Source organism: Mustelus asterias, chromosome 17, assembly GCF_964213995.1.
Source record: "Mustelus asterias chromosome 17, sMusAst1.hap1.1, whole genome shotgun sequence".
NCBI classification, from domain to species: Eukaryota; Metazoa; Chordata; class Chondrichthyes; order Carcharhiniformes; family Triakidae; genus Mustelus; species Mustelus asterias.
This window is the reverse complement of record NC_135817.1, coordinates 45,667,715-45,681,428: the sequence shown is the minus strand read 5'-3', so window position 1 is coordinate 45,681,428 and position 13,714 is coordinate 45,667,715. Positions and strand designations below refer to the sequence as shown.

The following is a 13,714-nucleotide window of genomic DNA, read 5'->3' as shown; positions in this document are numbered from 1 at the left end:
TTAAGGTATTCCAGATACCCAGATCATTATCAAGGTCTTATTGTGGTGCACTATTGTCATTGTCAGCTGTCATTTAGATATTGCTTCCCAATTCAAGTAGTGCCTGCTTCCTAAGGAACTGAAGAAACATTTCAATCATTAAAAGCACGGTGCCAAAAATTCAAGCATATCGTGTTCAGACAGTAACCTTAAGGCTATGCATATTTTCCACTTGAAAGCTAATTAATCAGGCCAACTCAACCGAAAACCATTTTGAGCTGTACCATATGTAAATTACATAATTGGCTCCGGCTTTGTCCTGCCTTTTACCGCTGTCCTGAAGGCTGGTGACCGCTGCTAATTAAAACCAAGAATCCTTACATTTTGCTCATCAGAATAATCCACATGACAATTTGTTGCAATAATTAAGACTATGCAGCATCCAGATTGCCAACCAGAACTTCCAGTTAGTGAGGATCAAACTTGTTTATAGATGCCCTATTTCATTCAGATGGAAGCTTCAGCAAGAACTTCACTCCAGCCATATGTCAGTGTAAGATCCCGCGGAGTGTACAACCGTCACTAGCTGGCATTAGAGTGCTATTTCAATACCTGATCCACTGACATTTCCCTGTCATATTCTTGCGCATGGAATGAACAGTTGCTGCAGCGCAAAAACTCTTTTCATTCTTTCACAAAACATGATCATTTAAAGGCCAGCATTTATTTCCCATCACTAATTGCCCTCGGGAAGGCGACGCTGATCCGCCCTCTTGAACTGCTGCCATCCATGTGCGTACATGCAGCCACATTGCCATTAGTGAGGGACTTTTAGAATTTTGAATCTGTGAAAATAAATGGAACAGTCGCATAAGGAAGAATCCTCCCAATACCCCGCCGGTATGTTTGGTGGCAGAAGTGGGGGAGAATATGGTACCGGCATGTATTTACATCAGGATCTTCTGCTGGTGCCTGCCATGGCGGGTCGGAAAACCTGCCGGAGACTGGCATGAGTCTCATTGCATTCCACTAATGGGATGCAGATGCAGGCCCGGCCTCCCCATGCCTTATTCTCCATGATGCCCTTTGGAAAACACATCGGCATGAAACACATTAGGAACAATGTGCGTGAAGATGTCAGGACTCATCTGAATAATGCCTGGGGCTGCCTCCAGTGTTCAGGATGGAGGCCACCTGCAGTCCTGGACTCTGGAACACCACAGCAGTGAGTCGGGGGAACATCTGCAGGTGGACTTTCCAGATTAAGTGTCCTGGAGTGGGGGGGGGGGGGGGGGCCTGGAGTGGGGGGTGGGGGGGGGGCTGGTGGTGGCAGGTTCACCTTCCAGCCTTAGAATGCTCCTGGAGATCCATCTTCATTTCCAGGTGATTCGCTTTCTTTCTTCAAGTGTGAGTCAGTGATATGGCACCCGGACACAATCCAGGTTTGCCTTGTTACAGAATACAGCGTAAAACACCCGGATGCTCAATTACTGAGATTGGTGCCAGAAGATTTGGCGTGTTTTCCCACCGGCTGTCACAGCGAGAAACACTCCACATTCCCAACCCTCGGAGGCCTAGGTGAGTGCATAATTATCACAAGTTATAGGTTGCCTGCACCTTTTAAAGAAGAGTTTCTTGCTGGCAACAGAATGTGATAAGAAGTTCTCCATTAAAAGCTTCCCATAAGGAACAAAGGGGATAAATATAGCCACAAATCAGAGGGAGGTTTTCTGGTTTAGCATTGGAGGCCTTAGTCCAGGTGGTGGAAATGAGGTGAAGTTTTCACAGAAGAACAGGGCACCCTCAAGACAGATACTGGAATCCGAGTACACAGCCATGGAGGTCAATTCAAGGGTCTAGCCCCAAGGATCTAGATTGCTGTGTCTTAAAAAGTTTAATGACATTACATGCATGGTCAGAATCAATGAATGCATCTTCAAATGCCATCACCTACCAATGGCACCACCAACCTCAAATGCTACTCAATGCATTATTCTGCCATCACCCAACATTCAGCAAACTCTGGCAATAAGGACACATGCATAACATTCATAGTCTCCACCTCACTCCCCCATTCCCTTATCACTGACAGAGGCCTGCATTTCACAGCTTGTACATACTTGCAGCTGTTCACCCATGATACACAGACAAATGCATTGCAATGCTCTCATTGATATTCTTCATCTCATTTGCAGGAAAAGGTGACACACCACAGACAAGAGCCACAGAGACCCTGCAGTGGCCAAGCACAACTGCACTCTTGGGCCCCTGAAAGGTGATGGTGTTGTGAATTATTGGGATGGCTTTGACTGTTGTAACGGCCATCACCAAGAACATCAAGAACATTGCTTTCCGGCAATCAAGTGCAAGCTGTAGATAATCTGCCCAGGGATCTCTTGCTTCAAACTCCAGACCTGTCAGTTGGGTTGTGTACAATTGTGTACAGGTTTGGAGACACATTCCAACATGAAGGGTGCTCTTCGAGGGGTCCTGACAGTGGAATGTCAGTGGTTTCCTCCATAATTTTGTTGGTTGCAGAATGGCATCTGATGCAAGCATTTTGTCCCTGATCTCAAGGGGCAAAGGAGACCAGTCAGCCAGGTGGAGAGAGGGTTGCCCTAGTCACCAAATGGCCACCCTCTGGACCATTATTGCAACTCAAATACAGCAAGGTTTGTTGACCGGTAAAAGCATCACAGCCACCTTAGACAGTGCTCAATTAGCCAAGACAGAGGTAGGAGAAATTCTCTCTGAGTGGTCTTCTGCTGAGAGAGTTCCTCCTGCTGCTCCCTCTGTGTATTGCCTATACTTCATTTCTCTGTCATATTGCAACTTCAGCAGTGCAGGAAGGGCTGCAACCATAGTCAGCAGGAGTATTGATAGGGTTTCTGACCAGAGGCTTTGAAATTCCACTGAACTTGGAAAGATCCAGCACCACTCGCTTCTGACCTTTCCTCCAATGATACAGTATACATTATGTCCACAAACTCATCTTAAGCACAAGAATGTCATCTAGGTGAAGGAATTGATGTTTGTATAGACAAGTGTTAAGCAGCTGATTGCCTGATCAATTAAGTTGTCTGCTACTGTTTCTTAAGGAGGCACTCTAGCCCTTTGGTGGCTAGCACTTGAACTAACACCCCGCTGCACCAAACTAGGTGGAAGTAAATGAATTATGACAACGGTACATCACATTCTACTTGCCATTTACTGCCAGAGATTTGAAGAGGACCTCTGAAAAATATTGGAGACTTTCTGGGACTTTGGCTTCCAATGGAGAGCCAATGAGTCGGATTGCCAGTTCACTCCTAATATCTTACCTTAAAATGCAGCTGCTCCTACCTCGCCTGACCTTCCCACTCAAGCAAGGCAAGGTCACGCCTGTGCAGCAAATTCCTGACGCCTGGAGTAAAGGGCAGCTCAGTCAAAGGTAAGAAAGCTATGCCATAAAGCAGGTCCTTTAAAGAGGTACAGCCACTTTTTGACAAGCCAGAGGGTGGGGTGGGGTGGGATGGGGGGTGCGGTTTGGTCAGTACAAATGTTACCAAAAGTCAGAAGTGATTTTATTTCCTTTCCTCCAACTTTTTTCTAGGTAATTGTTGCTGTATGACAGTTGGAATCACCCAAAGTTTGCAATTTAATTTGCACCATCGCATGGTGCAGGGTAATTTCCAAAGGAAGCTCAAACTTCTTGCCCCCCCACACCCCCCAACAACTCCACCTGTGCTCCCCCTCTGGCCCCAAGCCATTCTGAAACCTCCTGTTGTGACTCAGCCAGCCCACTACACACCTTCGGTGGAAGTGCATGCTTGGAACCCTCATATACCGCCCTATGAAAATCCTAATCAGCGCTTGAGTGCTAAACCTGCAAGTGGATTTAGAGCTTCCAAGTGACAAATTAATTAATTTGGGATTCACCTTTAAGAAGGGGCGTGGTGCAAGTGGAGAAAAGTGGGGGTTGTGGACCCCACACTTGTAAACCCGAGGCTTATGCATTGAGGATAAACAGAAACAGAAGTAACATTCCAAAGGGATAGTGAAAAGAGCAATTGGGAGGTTGCATTGTAGAACAGTAATTAGATTGAGGGAAGGTTTAATAGTGGTGTTCAAAATCATGAGGGGGTTTGGACGCAGTAGTTAGAGAGGAACTGTTCCCATTGATGGAAGAATTAAGAACCAGAGACAGTAGCTCAAGGGCGGCATGGTAGTGTAGTGGGGAAATTAAAGAAATGGTTACCTGGCACTCAAAATGATTGCCTGGCACACAAAATGGTTACCTGGGAAAGGGACATTAACAGGCACTGGCTTTTAGCACAGACAGTTACTTAAAGTTAAAACATGCAGTAACCAAAATGTTGCAGGAAGCTAGTCAGAGCTTGGGGCACTTTAAGAGAAGGGCAGACCCAGAACAATAAGACTGATAATAAGATCAGCCCTAGATGGGAACATAAATACATAAATGCAACAAAACCAATCACTGAATGTATAGATCGAAACCAGCCATTGAAAGAGGAAATGTATCCATTCTATGAACAATGCTATGTTAACTGCCCATACCTGTACCTGTCTGATTGTAACAACGTGTTAACTATCCATCACCATGATCTGTCTACTCAACTTATAACGATGTGTTAAACGGCTAATGTCCGGACTACCCATTGTCCAAAAGGTATAAAAAGGATCAACTGCTATTGTATGATTGAGAAGGTAGCTGCCAAGTACTGTGGAGTACCAGTGCTTTCTCCCGAAGCTTCGTGTCCAAAATAAAACTGTATTATTGAACCTCCAAGTCTGACTCCGGTGGTAAATTTCCCACAATAGTAGCACAGTGGTTAGCACTGCTGCCTCATAGTGCCAGGGACTGGGGTTTAATTCCGGCCTCGGGTCACTGTCTGTGCGGAGTTTACACATTCTCCCTGGTCTGCGTGGGTTTCCTCCGGATGCTCCAGTTTCCTCCCACAGTCCAAAGATGAGTGGATTAGGTGGATTGACCATGATAAATTGCCCCTTAGTTTTGGGGGGATTGACAGGGTAAATATGTGAGGTTATGGGGATGGGGCCTGGGTGGGATTGTGGTGCAGGCTCGATGGGCCGAATAGCCTCCTTCTGCACTGTAAGGTTTCTATGATTGGCAAACGAAGCAATGGCGACATGTGGAGAAACATTTTCACACAGTGGTAGTTAGAACCTGGAATGCACTGCCTAAGAGAGTATTGGAGGCAGATTCATTTGTGGATGAATTGGATCATTACCCGCGGAGAAAAACATTTCAGAGTTCTGGGGAAAAGGCCAGGAATTGGCACTTGACAAATTGCTCTTGCAGAGCGCCAGTACAGGAATGACAGACTGAATAGCCTCCTTTTTTGCTGTAATCATTCTGATTCTATTCTATGACACGAGTGCCTCAATAATTTCATAAATAACCACCCTAGTATGCAATATAAAATACATTATAACAGTCTGTGATTATAGATATTGAGTATCAAATTGCATTTTAACAACATTAAGAGGCATTTCCTTTCGATAATTAATTCCCTTAAAGATGAGGGTGCATCAGTACATAACTAGACAAGGGTGAAAATTCATTGTCTCATCCATTGAGGCTGATCAAAGTACTGCTCAAGCATGGATGGAGAGTCCTGACCAATATAGTGTAACAATTTTTCTACATTCTTAGATAAAACCTGCACAGAAATACCAGAAAGGTTGGCTTTAAAAAGTGTACAAGAGTGAAGCCTGCTGATTGACTTTGTGCCTGGAACAGGAACATACTACCAGCTTTATTGTGATCATGCCCATATACTTAATGGTGCCAGAAATGCTGTTAATACACTGCAGTGAGCACACCATTATAGGAAGTAGCTTCATTGTTTAAAAACCAGGAACACAGTTGGATCTTATATAAGAAATCAAGTTCATCACAGAACGTTGACATCGTAGTGACAAAGTTAATGTCATCTCAAGTAAGAAGTCAAGATACCGAAGCTGCAAAAATTCAAATGTTTAAGTGTCTGAATACATGATCACCAAAATATACCGCAGAACGAAAGCAATCATTTAATCACAATTTTAAGCAGCAATTGTGAAGAACCTGGCATAGCTTTTATATACAAATAAACAGCGCCTGTGTCTGCAGTGGGTCCTTTATATTTGTGACCCAAGCAATTAACATAAAGAAAGGCAAACTCATCAATGCACCATGGGAACTCATCATATACAGATCTTATTATGCAGTCATTTGCTTGGCTTTCTATCTCCTATTGGCTGCATGGTGTCTGTTCGTTTTGACTATTAGAATCTTTCCTTCACCCTTCTAATGATTGTTACATGCTATGCAAGATCTTTGGTCCGGACAGCAGACAGACAAGCTGTTCAGAGGTCTCTGCCAGGGCCTCTTTGAAAACAGGTCTATGTGATAAATACAGCAAGTTAACATCCCTGCCCATCAGCTGCCTCTAAACCACAAGAGACATGTGGGAATATACAGTCCAACCTTGATCACTGTAGAAATTATTGTGGCAGTGGCAGGGATTCAAATTAACAAGTCAGGAATCTAGGAACAAATGTAGGATACCGCAGGCGGCAAAATTTGCCAAAATATGTAGCTTGTTTGCTGTAATGCACAAATCTGTTTACTCTGTTTATAAAATGAAACAAGAATAAAACTGATGAATAAATAGCAGCTGGTATGACTTCTTGATATTTAGCATTCAAAAACATTAGCCAGGTCATTGACATTCATATAAAATAGAATGGTCCCATTTACTAATGGTTTAGACTGACAAAAAACTGCTTTTCGAACCGTTTGTGCTAAAAGCTTCAGGAGCTGTGTTTGTTACACTTTGGGAATTCTGACCCATGGACATTTTCTGTTCGCTGCAGTGTTGTAATTCCCCTTAGGATTGTCTCACAGAAGTTTATTTTTGGATTGCACAAAAGTAGAGAAATTGGTTAGCTACGTTTTCTTTTCGAGAAAATCCATGTCAGGCCATGAGATTAGATTTGATGCTGTGCTTCTGAGCAACTAGGTGATGCGCTACCTATTTCTTGCCCTCTCTCTCCCACCGCTATTGTCAACGGTTCTCGAAAGGAATATTTACTTGCGCTGTCTCAAAAATTCTTTGTGCATGTTTCATTCACTTACCATGGCAGGCTCCATTCACTTCCTCATAGCCAATGCTGCAGACACATCTTCCCAAAGGAACCAACCAGTCCCCGTCTGCGCCGCAATACAGTTTTGGTGTATCTTTCTCCTCTGCATTCTTCACACAGGACCCACGGACTTCCACAAGGGATGAAGAATCAACTCTAGGGATTGTGTCAGGAAACATTGCCAAGTTGCGAAAAGTAAAGGGGCATTTTTTATAGTACACACGCACAGAGACAAGAGCAATGCAAGCACCAATATCCTGAAAGGCAAGGTAAAATCCTTTTTTGGTGATTGGCCCAACCTCACGGATCTCAGTGTTCAGTTTAAGTATACGATCTCCTAGATCCATCTGAGTGAAACTCTCATCGGCTGCAATTGTATCAATTTTAGTGTATTGATTTTGCTTGAATTTAACACCATGAGACTCATTTGATTCCATGTAATACAGATTGAACGTTTCTTTGCAAGTTCCCAGAACCCAGGGAATGCTGTTGCAGTCCCTCAAGGTGAACTTTAATTCAATGTACACCTTCTGAGCCGCCTCACGGGAAATCCAGTTAGTCCGCAGCCAGTTGTTTTGATTGGGTTCCATCACATTGCAGACCTGGTAGGTGTGGATGGGTCGGTTGCGTTCGTCCATCTCTGGGATAGCATCCCACTGGAAAACAAGAAGGAAAATCAGATGAAGAAACTGAGCAACTCTGGATTCAGTCGAACTGTAGTCCATGATCATGAATCATAGGAAGTAAAATATTATACAGAAAATAGACAAGAATATTTACTGATTTTGTAACAGGATATTCAGTCTTTAATACCGCTCTCATAAAACTGTTATATCCTTCAACTAAGTCCCTTAATGGCACTGTAATGAAAATTTACTGGTAACCAGATAAGATTGGCAATCAATTAATTCCAGTGTACCACCAAATGAACCCCATGTCACAGAATGCATGAATAGTGCTCTTTCATGTTTTGCTTTCTGTAATGCTTTGAATCAACATGAGAATTTTCAGTGGCACACTTGACTTTCAAGAGGACTGCAATCTACTCAAAAAGTATGTTTTTTTTGAATATGGAGGTGAAGATGGTTGAATACTCTTAAAAGATATATGCCTGCTGTTCACTTTAAATAAGACTGAGAAAGCAGCTACACTGCTCCAATTTTGACACTAAGGTGGTGAGCCTGCTCAGAATGAAACTGGGGAGCCGATGAGAGCCAAGAGGAGGAGTTGGGAAATAGAGAGCAGTGGGAGGCCTGGGGGTTTGAGGGCTGCACAGTAGGAGGTTCTAAGATGGAAGGAAGTGGAAAAGGAGGACCAAGCAGATAAGTTGTGGCGATAAAGCAGAGAGTACATGAGAAGAAGCTTTGTAAGATACAGGCAGGTCTAAGAGAGCACGCGTGTAGAAGCTGAGCAAGTTTTATATCATAACCTTAGAATCGGTGTTCAAATTTAATGGGGCAAATTTACCGTCCTGCCCGCCACCGGAATCGGAACAGGCGAGGGGCGGACCATGGAAAAGTCCGTTGACCTTGGACAGGATTTTCCGGTTTCGGGGCAAGCAAGGCCGGAATATCCCGACTAATATATTTAAAATTAAAATGGCAAAGTAAAGCCATCTACAACAACCAGACAATTATGCAATACTTCTGATAGATGTGTCGCAAAATTTATTGTTGAAATAACAATTTATAATTTGAAATGGTTGACAGAATGTGAGACAAAAAAGGGATAGAGAATCAACTTGCGCAGATGCAAGATTGTTCCTTACGCACAATTAGTAATACTGGGATTTATTCAACATAATGGATTTAATTTAAAATAATGGACTGATTTTAATGCTCTCTGCCTCAGTGGACAATGAAAATTAGCAAGGTTACTTAACTGTGTTGCAGCCACCTAAATACAATTTTAAATTGCTACACTGAACAACAAGGACACCCACTCAGAACCAATAGGGTCCTTTTTTGTTAATGCACGCCAGGCATCAATAATAACAGGTGTGCTTTCAGGCCTTACAGGGAAAAAAAATTAGACCTCTCCTGCCCAAACCCAACCCCCAATAAAGATTGCCCCTCCATCGCACCACACACCCTGTGGATGGCACGGTGGCACAGTGCTTAGCACTGATGCCTCACAGCGCCGGGGACCCAGGTTCGATTCCTGGTTTGGGTCACTGTCTGTGTGGAATTTGCACATTCTCCCCGTGTCTGCATGGGTTTCCTCTGGGTGCTCGGGTTTCCTCTCTCATTCTGAAAGACGTGTTGGTTAGGTGCATTGACCCGAACAGGTGCCGGATTATGGCGACTAGGGGAATTTCACAGTAACTTCATTGCAGTGTTAATGTAAGCCTTACTTGTGACTAATAAACAAACTTTAATTTGACACATCCTGTCTCCACACCCCCCACCTCCATCCTCACCCACTACAGCCAACCCCCACATCAGCTCAGCAGCCCAATCCCATCACTTGGTCTTGGGGGAAAATTCTGGGTCATATCATTTTCCAATGCTCCTGTCTGGGATGATTCAGAAGTCCATCGGCAGGATTTAAATGAGCCCTGGATATTAAAATATCCTGAGACTCTTTTCTGGGGCAGCCAGTGACTATCTAACTTAAACATGCGCTTACTATTGAAACCTCCCTAGAGTTAAAACTGGGTATTTTATAGATGTTTCAACTTTCCTAGTATTAGAAGAAATATGGTCTTGTCAGAGAATTTTCTTCTTCAGCTTAAGTATGTAATTTCACAACTTGTCAGACTTCTCATTAGGGCTGTTCATAAAAATAGAAGGGCATATGATTTTACATGATCCATAGTTTAGCATTTTAAAAAATTACAAATGTAACTACCCTACATTTTACATCCCAGGTTTTAAGAATTCCAACAAAGCCACAGTTATTCATTTCAACATCTGTCACTTGAATTTCTCATTCCATTTATCTCTCTCATGTGCAACTCAGGCTGAATCCTGTGGTGTACAGCCCCAATAGTCTGTCCAACCATGGTTTTTACCCAATATCCAGGTTGTCACCACAGCTGCATTTATCTATCTTCAGCTTTTACTTCACTCTCATGCTTCTATCTCTTCACTCCTCACCTTCTTGGCTCCCAAAACCTTGAAACACACTTTAAATAACGAAGGATTGTTTTCTTAAATGCTCTCCAATCAGATCCCATTTCCATTGTTCTCAAACTCCTGAATTTTGCAGCCCAACTGACGCGCTATCAATAAGGCGAAAGACTACCGGTGTGCCAATAGAAGTGTAGGCTTTTATTCACAACAGAATCAGGAGCAGATCCCAACAAATAACCGACCTGGACTGAACAAGGGGGAGGAGACAGCCACCTTTATACTAGGTGCATGATGTCATATCTGTAGGTGGCCTCCTCCGCCAGGGGAAAAGAGGTCGATTTTAGGAGCGGACGGGCTTTATCCGCGTAACGGGGAACCCACTGGGCATAGTAGGAGAAGAAGTCCAGGCATCTCCTCAGTGCTTTGAGGGTAGTAGGGAGGGGAAGCTACATAAGGGGACGCATACGGGCTGGGTCAGGGCCAAGGACACCATTTTCTATCACGTACCCAAGGATGGCGAGGCGGCGTGTCCGGAAAACACACTTCGTCTCATTATATGCGAGGTTCAGGAGAGTGGCCGTACGAAGGAATTTTTGTAGGTTGGCATCATGATCCTGCAGGTCATGGCCGCAGATGGTGATGTTATCCAGATACGGGAATGTGGTCCGTAGCCTGTGCTGGTCTACCATTTGATCCATGGCCCGCTGGAAGACTGAGACCCCATTGGTGACACCAAAGGGAACTCGGAGGAACTGGTAGAGGCGGCCATCCGCCTCAAAGGCAGTATATGGGCGATCCTCCGAGCGGATAGGGAGCTGGTGGTAAGCCGATTTCAAATCGATCGTCGAGAAAACCCTATAGTGCGCGATGCGGTTGACTATGTCCACGATACGGGGAAGAGGATACGCATCTAGTTGGGTATACCTGTTTATGGTCTGGCTGTAGTCAATCACCATGCGGTGTTTCTCCCCTGATTTAACTACGACCACTTGCGCCCTCCAGGGACTGGTGCTGGCCTGGATAATCCCTTCCCGGAGCAACCGTTGTACCTCGGACTGAATGAAGGCCCGGTCATCCGCACTATAGCGCCTACTCTTGGTGGCTATAGGCCTACAGTCCGGGGTGAGGTTATCAAATAAGGGGGGGGGGGGGTGATCTTGAGGGTCGAGAGACTGCAGGTGGTGCGCGAGGGGCGATGCAGTGACGGCGCCTTGAGACGGAGAGCGGGGGATAAGGGCCATCATACTGCAGGGTGATGCTCCTATGATGGCTGAGGAAATCTAACCCCAGCAGTACAGCTGCGTAGAGTCGCAGCACGAGGAGTCGAAAACGCTCGTAGACTGTGCCCTGTACCGTCAGCGTCACCAAGCAGCACCCGAGGACCTCCACTGAGTGGGAATTCGAGGCCATGGAGATGGTCTGGCTCCAGGGTCGCACGGGAAGGGCATATTGACGCACTGTGCGAGGGTGTATAAAACTTTCTGTGCTCCCACAGTCGAACAGGCAGTTTTCTGCATGACCATTTACCTTGATCTCCATTGTTGACTTGGAGAGTTGATGAGGCTGCGACTGGTCCAGGCAAATCGATGCCACCGTCGAATCCAAGAAGAATCCGTCTTTGTCCCCGTCTGATGACGTCACGGATAAAGCTCCCTGCTCAGTGCGTCTTGATGCCAGTCTCAAAGATGGCGATTCCCGCGCTTCCGGTGACCGCATCAAAGATGGTGATTCCCGCACTTCTGGTGACCGCATTAATGATGGCGATTCGCATGCAGCCGCCGCCTGCCTTAAAGATGGCTGCCCCCCCCGGAACACACGTGGCGCCACGAGGCTTCGGAAGTGGCTTTGCCCGGCAGACTTTAGCGAAGTGGCCTAGCTTACCGCATCCGGAGAAAATCGCATCCTTCGCCGGGCAGCGACGCCGAGGGTGCTTGGGTAGGCCGCAAAAGTAACATTTGGGCCCCGCCGGAACAGCCGTCGCGGTGGAGCCATCGATAAAACGGGATGCAGGGTAAGACCCGAGATTGAGAGAGGCCGCTTCTAACGTTTCAGCCATCGTGGCTGTTCTTCGGAGATCTCGGTCATCTTGTTCCAGCAGGCGCTGCCGGATGTATGTAGACTCAATGCCCGCAACGTAGGCGTTGCGGATCAGGTCCTCCGTGTTCTGAGCTGCTGTAATAGCCTTACAGTCACAAGCTCGAGCTAGGACCCACAGGGCGCGCAGAAATTGGGCGCACGATTCTCCTGGCTGCTGCTTGCGGGTAGTTAGGAGATGTCTGGCGTAAACCATGTTAGGGCTCTTTCGGAACTGCCCTTTTAGGAGTTCGATAGCATCCGCGTATGTAGCAGCATCCCGGAAGATTCCATAGACAGCTTCGCTTATCCGGGCGCGGAGCACACGGAGTTTAGCGTCGTCGGTGTCGATGGCCATAGCGGTGTCGACGAATGCTTCGAAGCAGTCGAGCCAATGATCGAATTTATCAGAGGCTCCAACCTCTTGAGAGTCTAATGCTAACTTGTCGGGTTTTAGAAACTGCTCCATGCTGGTCAACTGTTGTGAATAAAATTGATGCGCTATCAATAAGGCGAAAGACTACCGGTGTGCCAATACAAGTGTAGGCTTTTATTCACAACAGAATCAGGAGCAGATCCCAACAAATAACCGACCTGGACTGAACAAGGGGGAGGAGACAGCCACCTTTATACTAGGTGCCGAGGGGAGGAACCAAACTGGAAGGGGGTGTGTCCAGGTATGACAAACACACACAACGGTGGTCCATATAGGACAAAGGCACAACTGAGGTTATCCCCTCACATCATAGAATCCTACAGTGCAGAAGGAGGCCATTCTTCCCATCGTGCCTACACTGACAACAATCCCATCCAGGTCCTCCCCTCATAACCCCATGCATTTACCCTCGCTAGTCCCCCTGACACTAAGGGGCAATTTAGCAAGGCCAATCCACCTAACCTGTACATCTTTGGACTGTGGGAGGAAGCCGGAGCTCGGACACAGGGAGAATGTGCAAACTTCATGCAGACAGTGATCCAAGCCGATAATCGAACCTGGGTCCCTGGTGCTGTGAGGCAGCAGTGCTAACCACTGTGCCAACCACTGTGCCACCCGTCCTTCTTGAGCTCCAGTGACTCCTTGTGCACCACTCAATTCATTTCAAGAGGTCCCCCTGCTATATTTTAGATCCTTCCACAGCCTTGTTCCACTCTATTTGAGTAATGTTGATCAAAGCATTCTCCCTCACCCGATTCCATTCTTGTCTATCCAATCACAACCAGAGAATTGCTTGTGTGACTGCTCTTTCTGCACCTTTACATCTGGTTTGTCTCCTATTTCTCAACTAATACTGCCTGCCCCTCGGTGATATCATCTGATTGTTGATGTCATGCACACTAACAATATCCAGTTCTAGCTCACCATCAACTCCCCCACTATTAATAAGTTATAAGGCTGTGTATATGATATCCAGTATTGGTGAAGCAGGAATTCCTCC

General features: G+C 45.7%; 1 protein-coding gene across 2 annotated transcripts in view; it reads right to left on the bottom strand.

Annotated features, from left to right (window-relative positions):
* The window catches only part of epha6 (eph receptor A6), a 647,719-nt gene that overhangs the window by 497,846 nt on the left and 136,159 nt on the right, over positions 1-13,714 (bottom strand). The window contains exon 3 of one of the 2 annotated variants that reach the window (XM_078232548.1): positions 7,124-7,787. In XM_078232548.1, coding sequence (XP_078088674.1) covers positions 7,124-7,787 — 664 coding nt within the window. Of the gene's footprint in view, positions 1-7,123; positions 7,788-13,714 lie in introns of those variants that run through there. The other variant, XM_078232549.1, reaches the window with a different exon arrangement.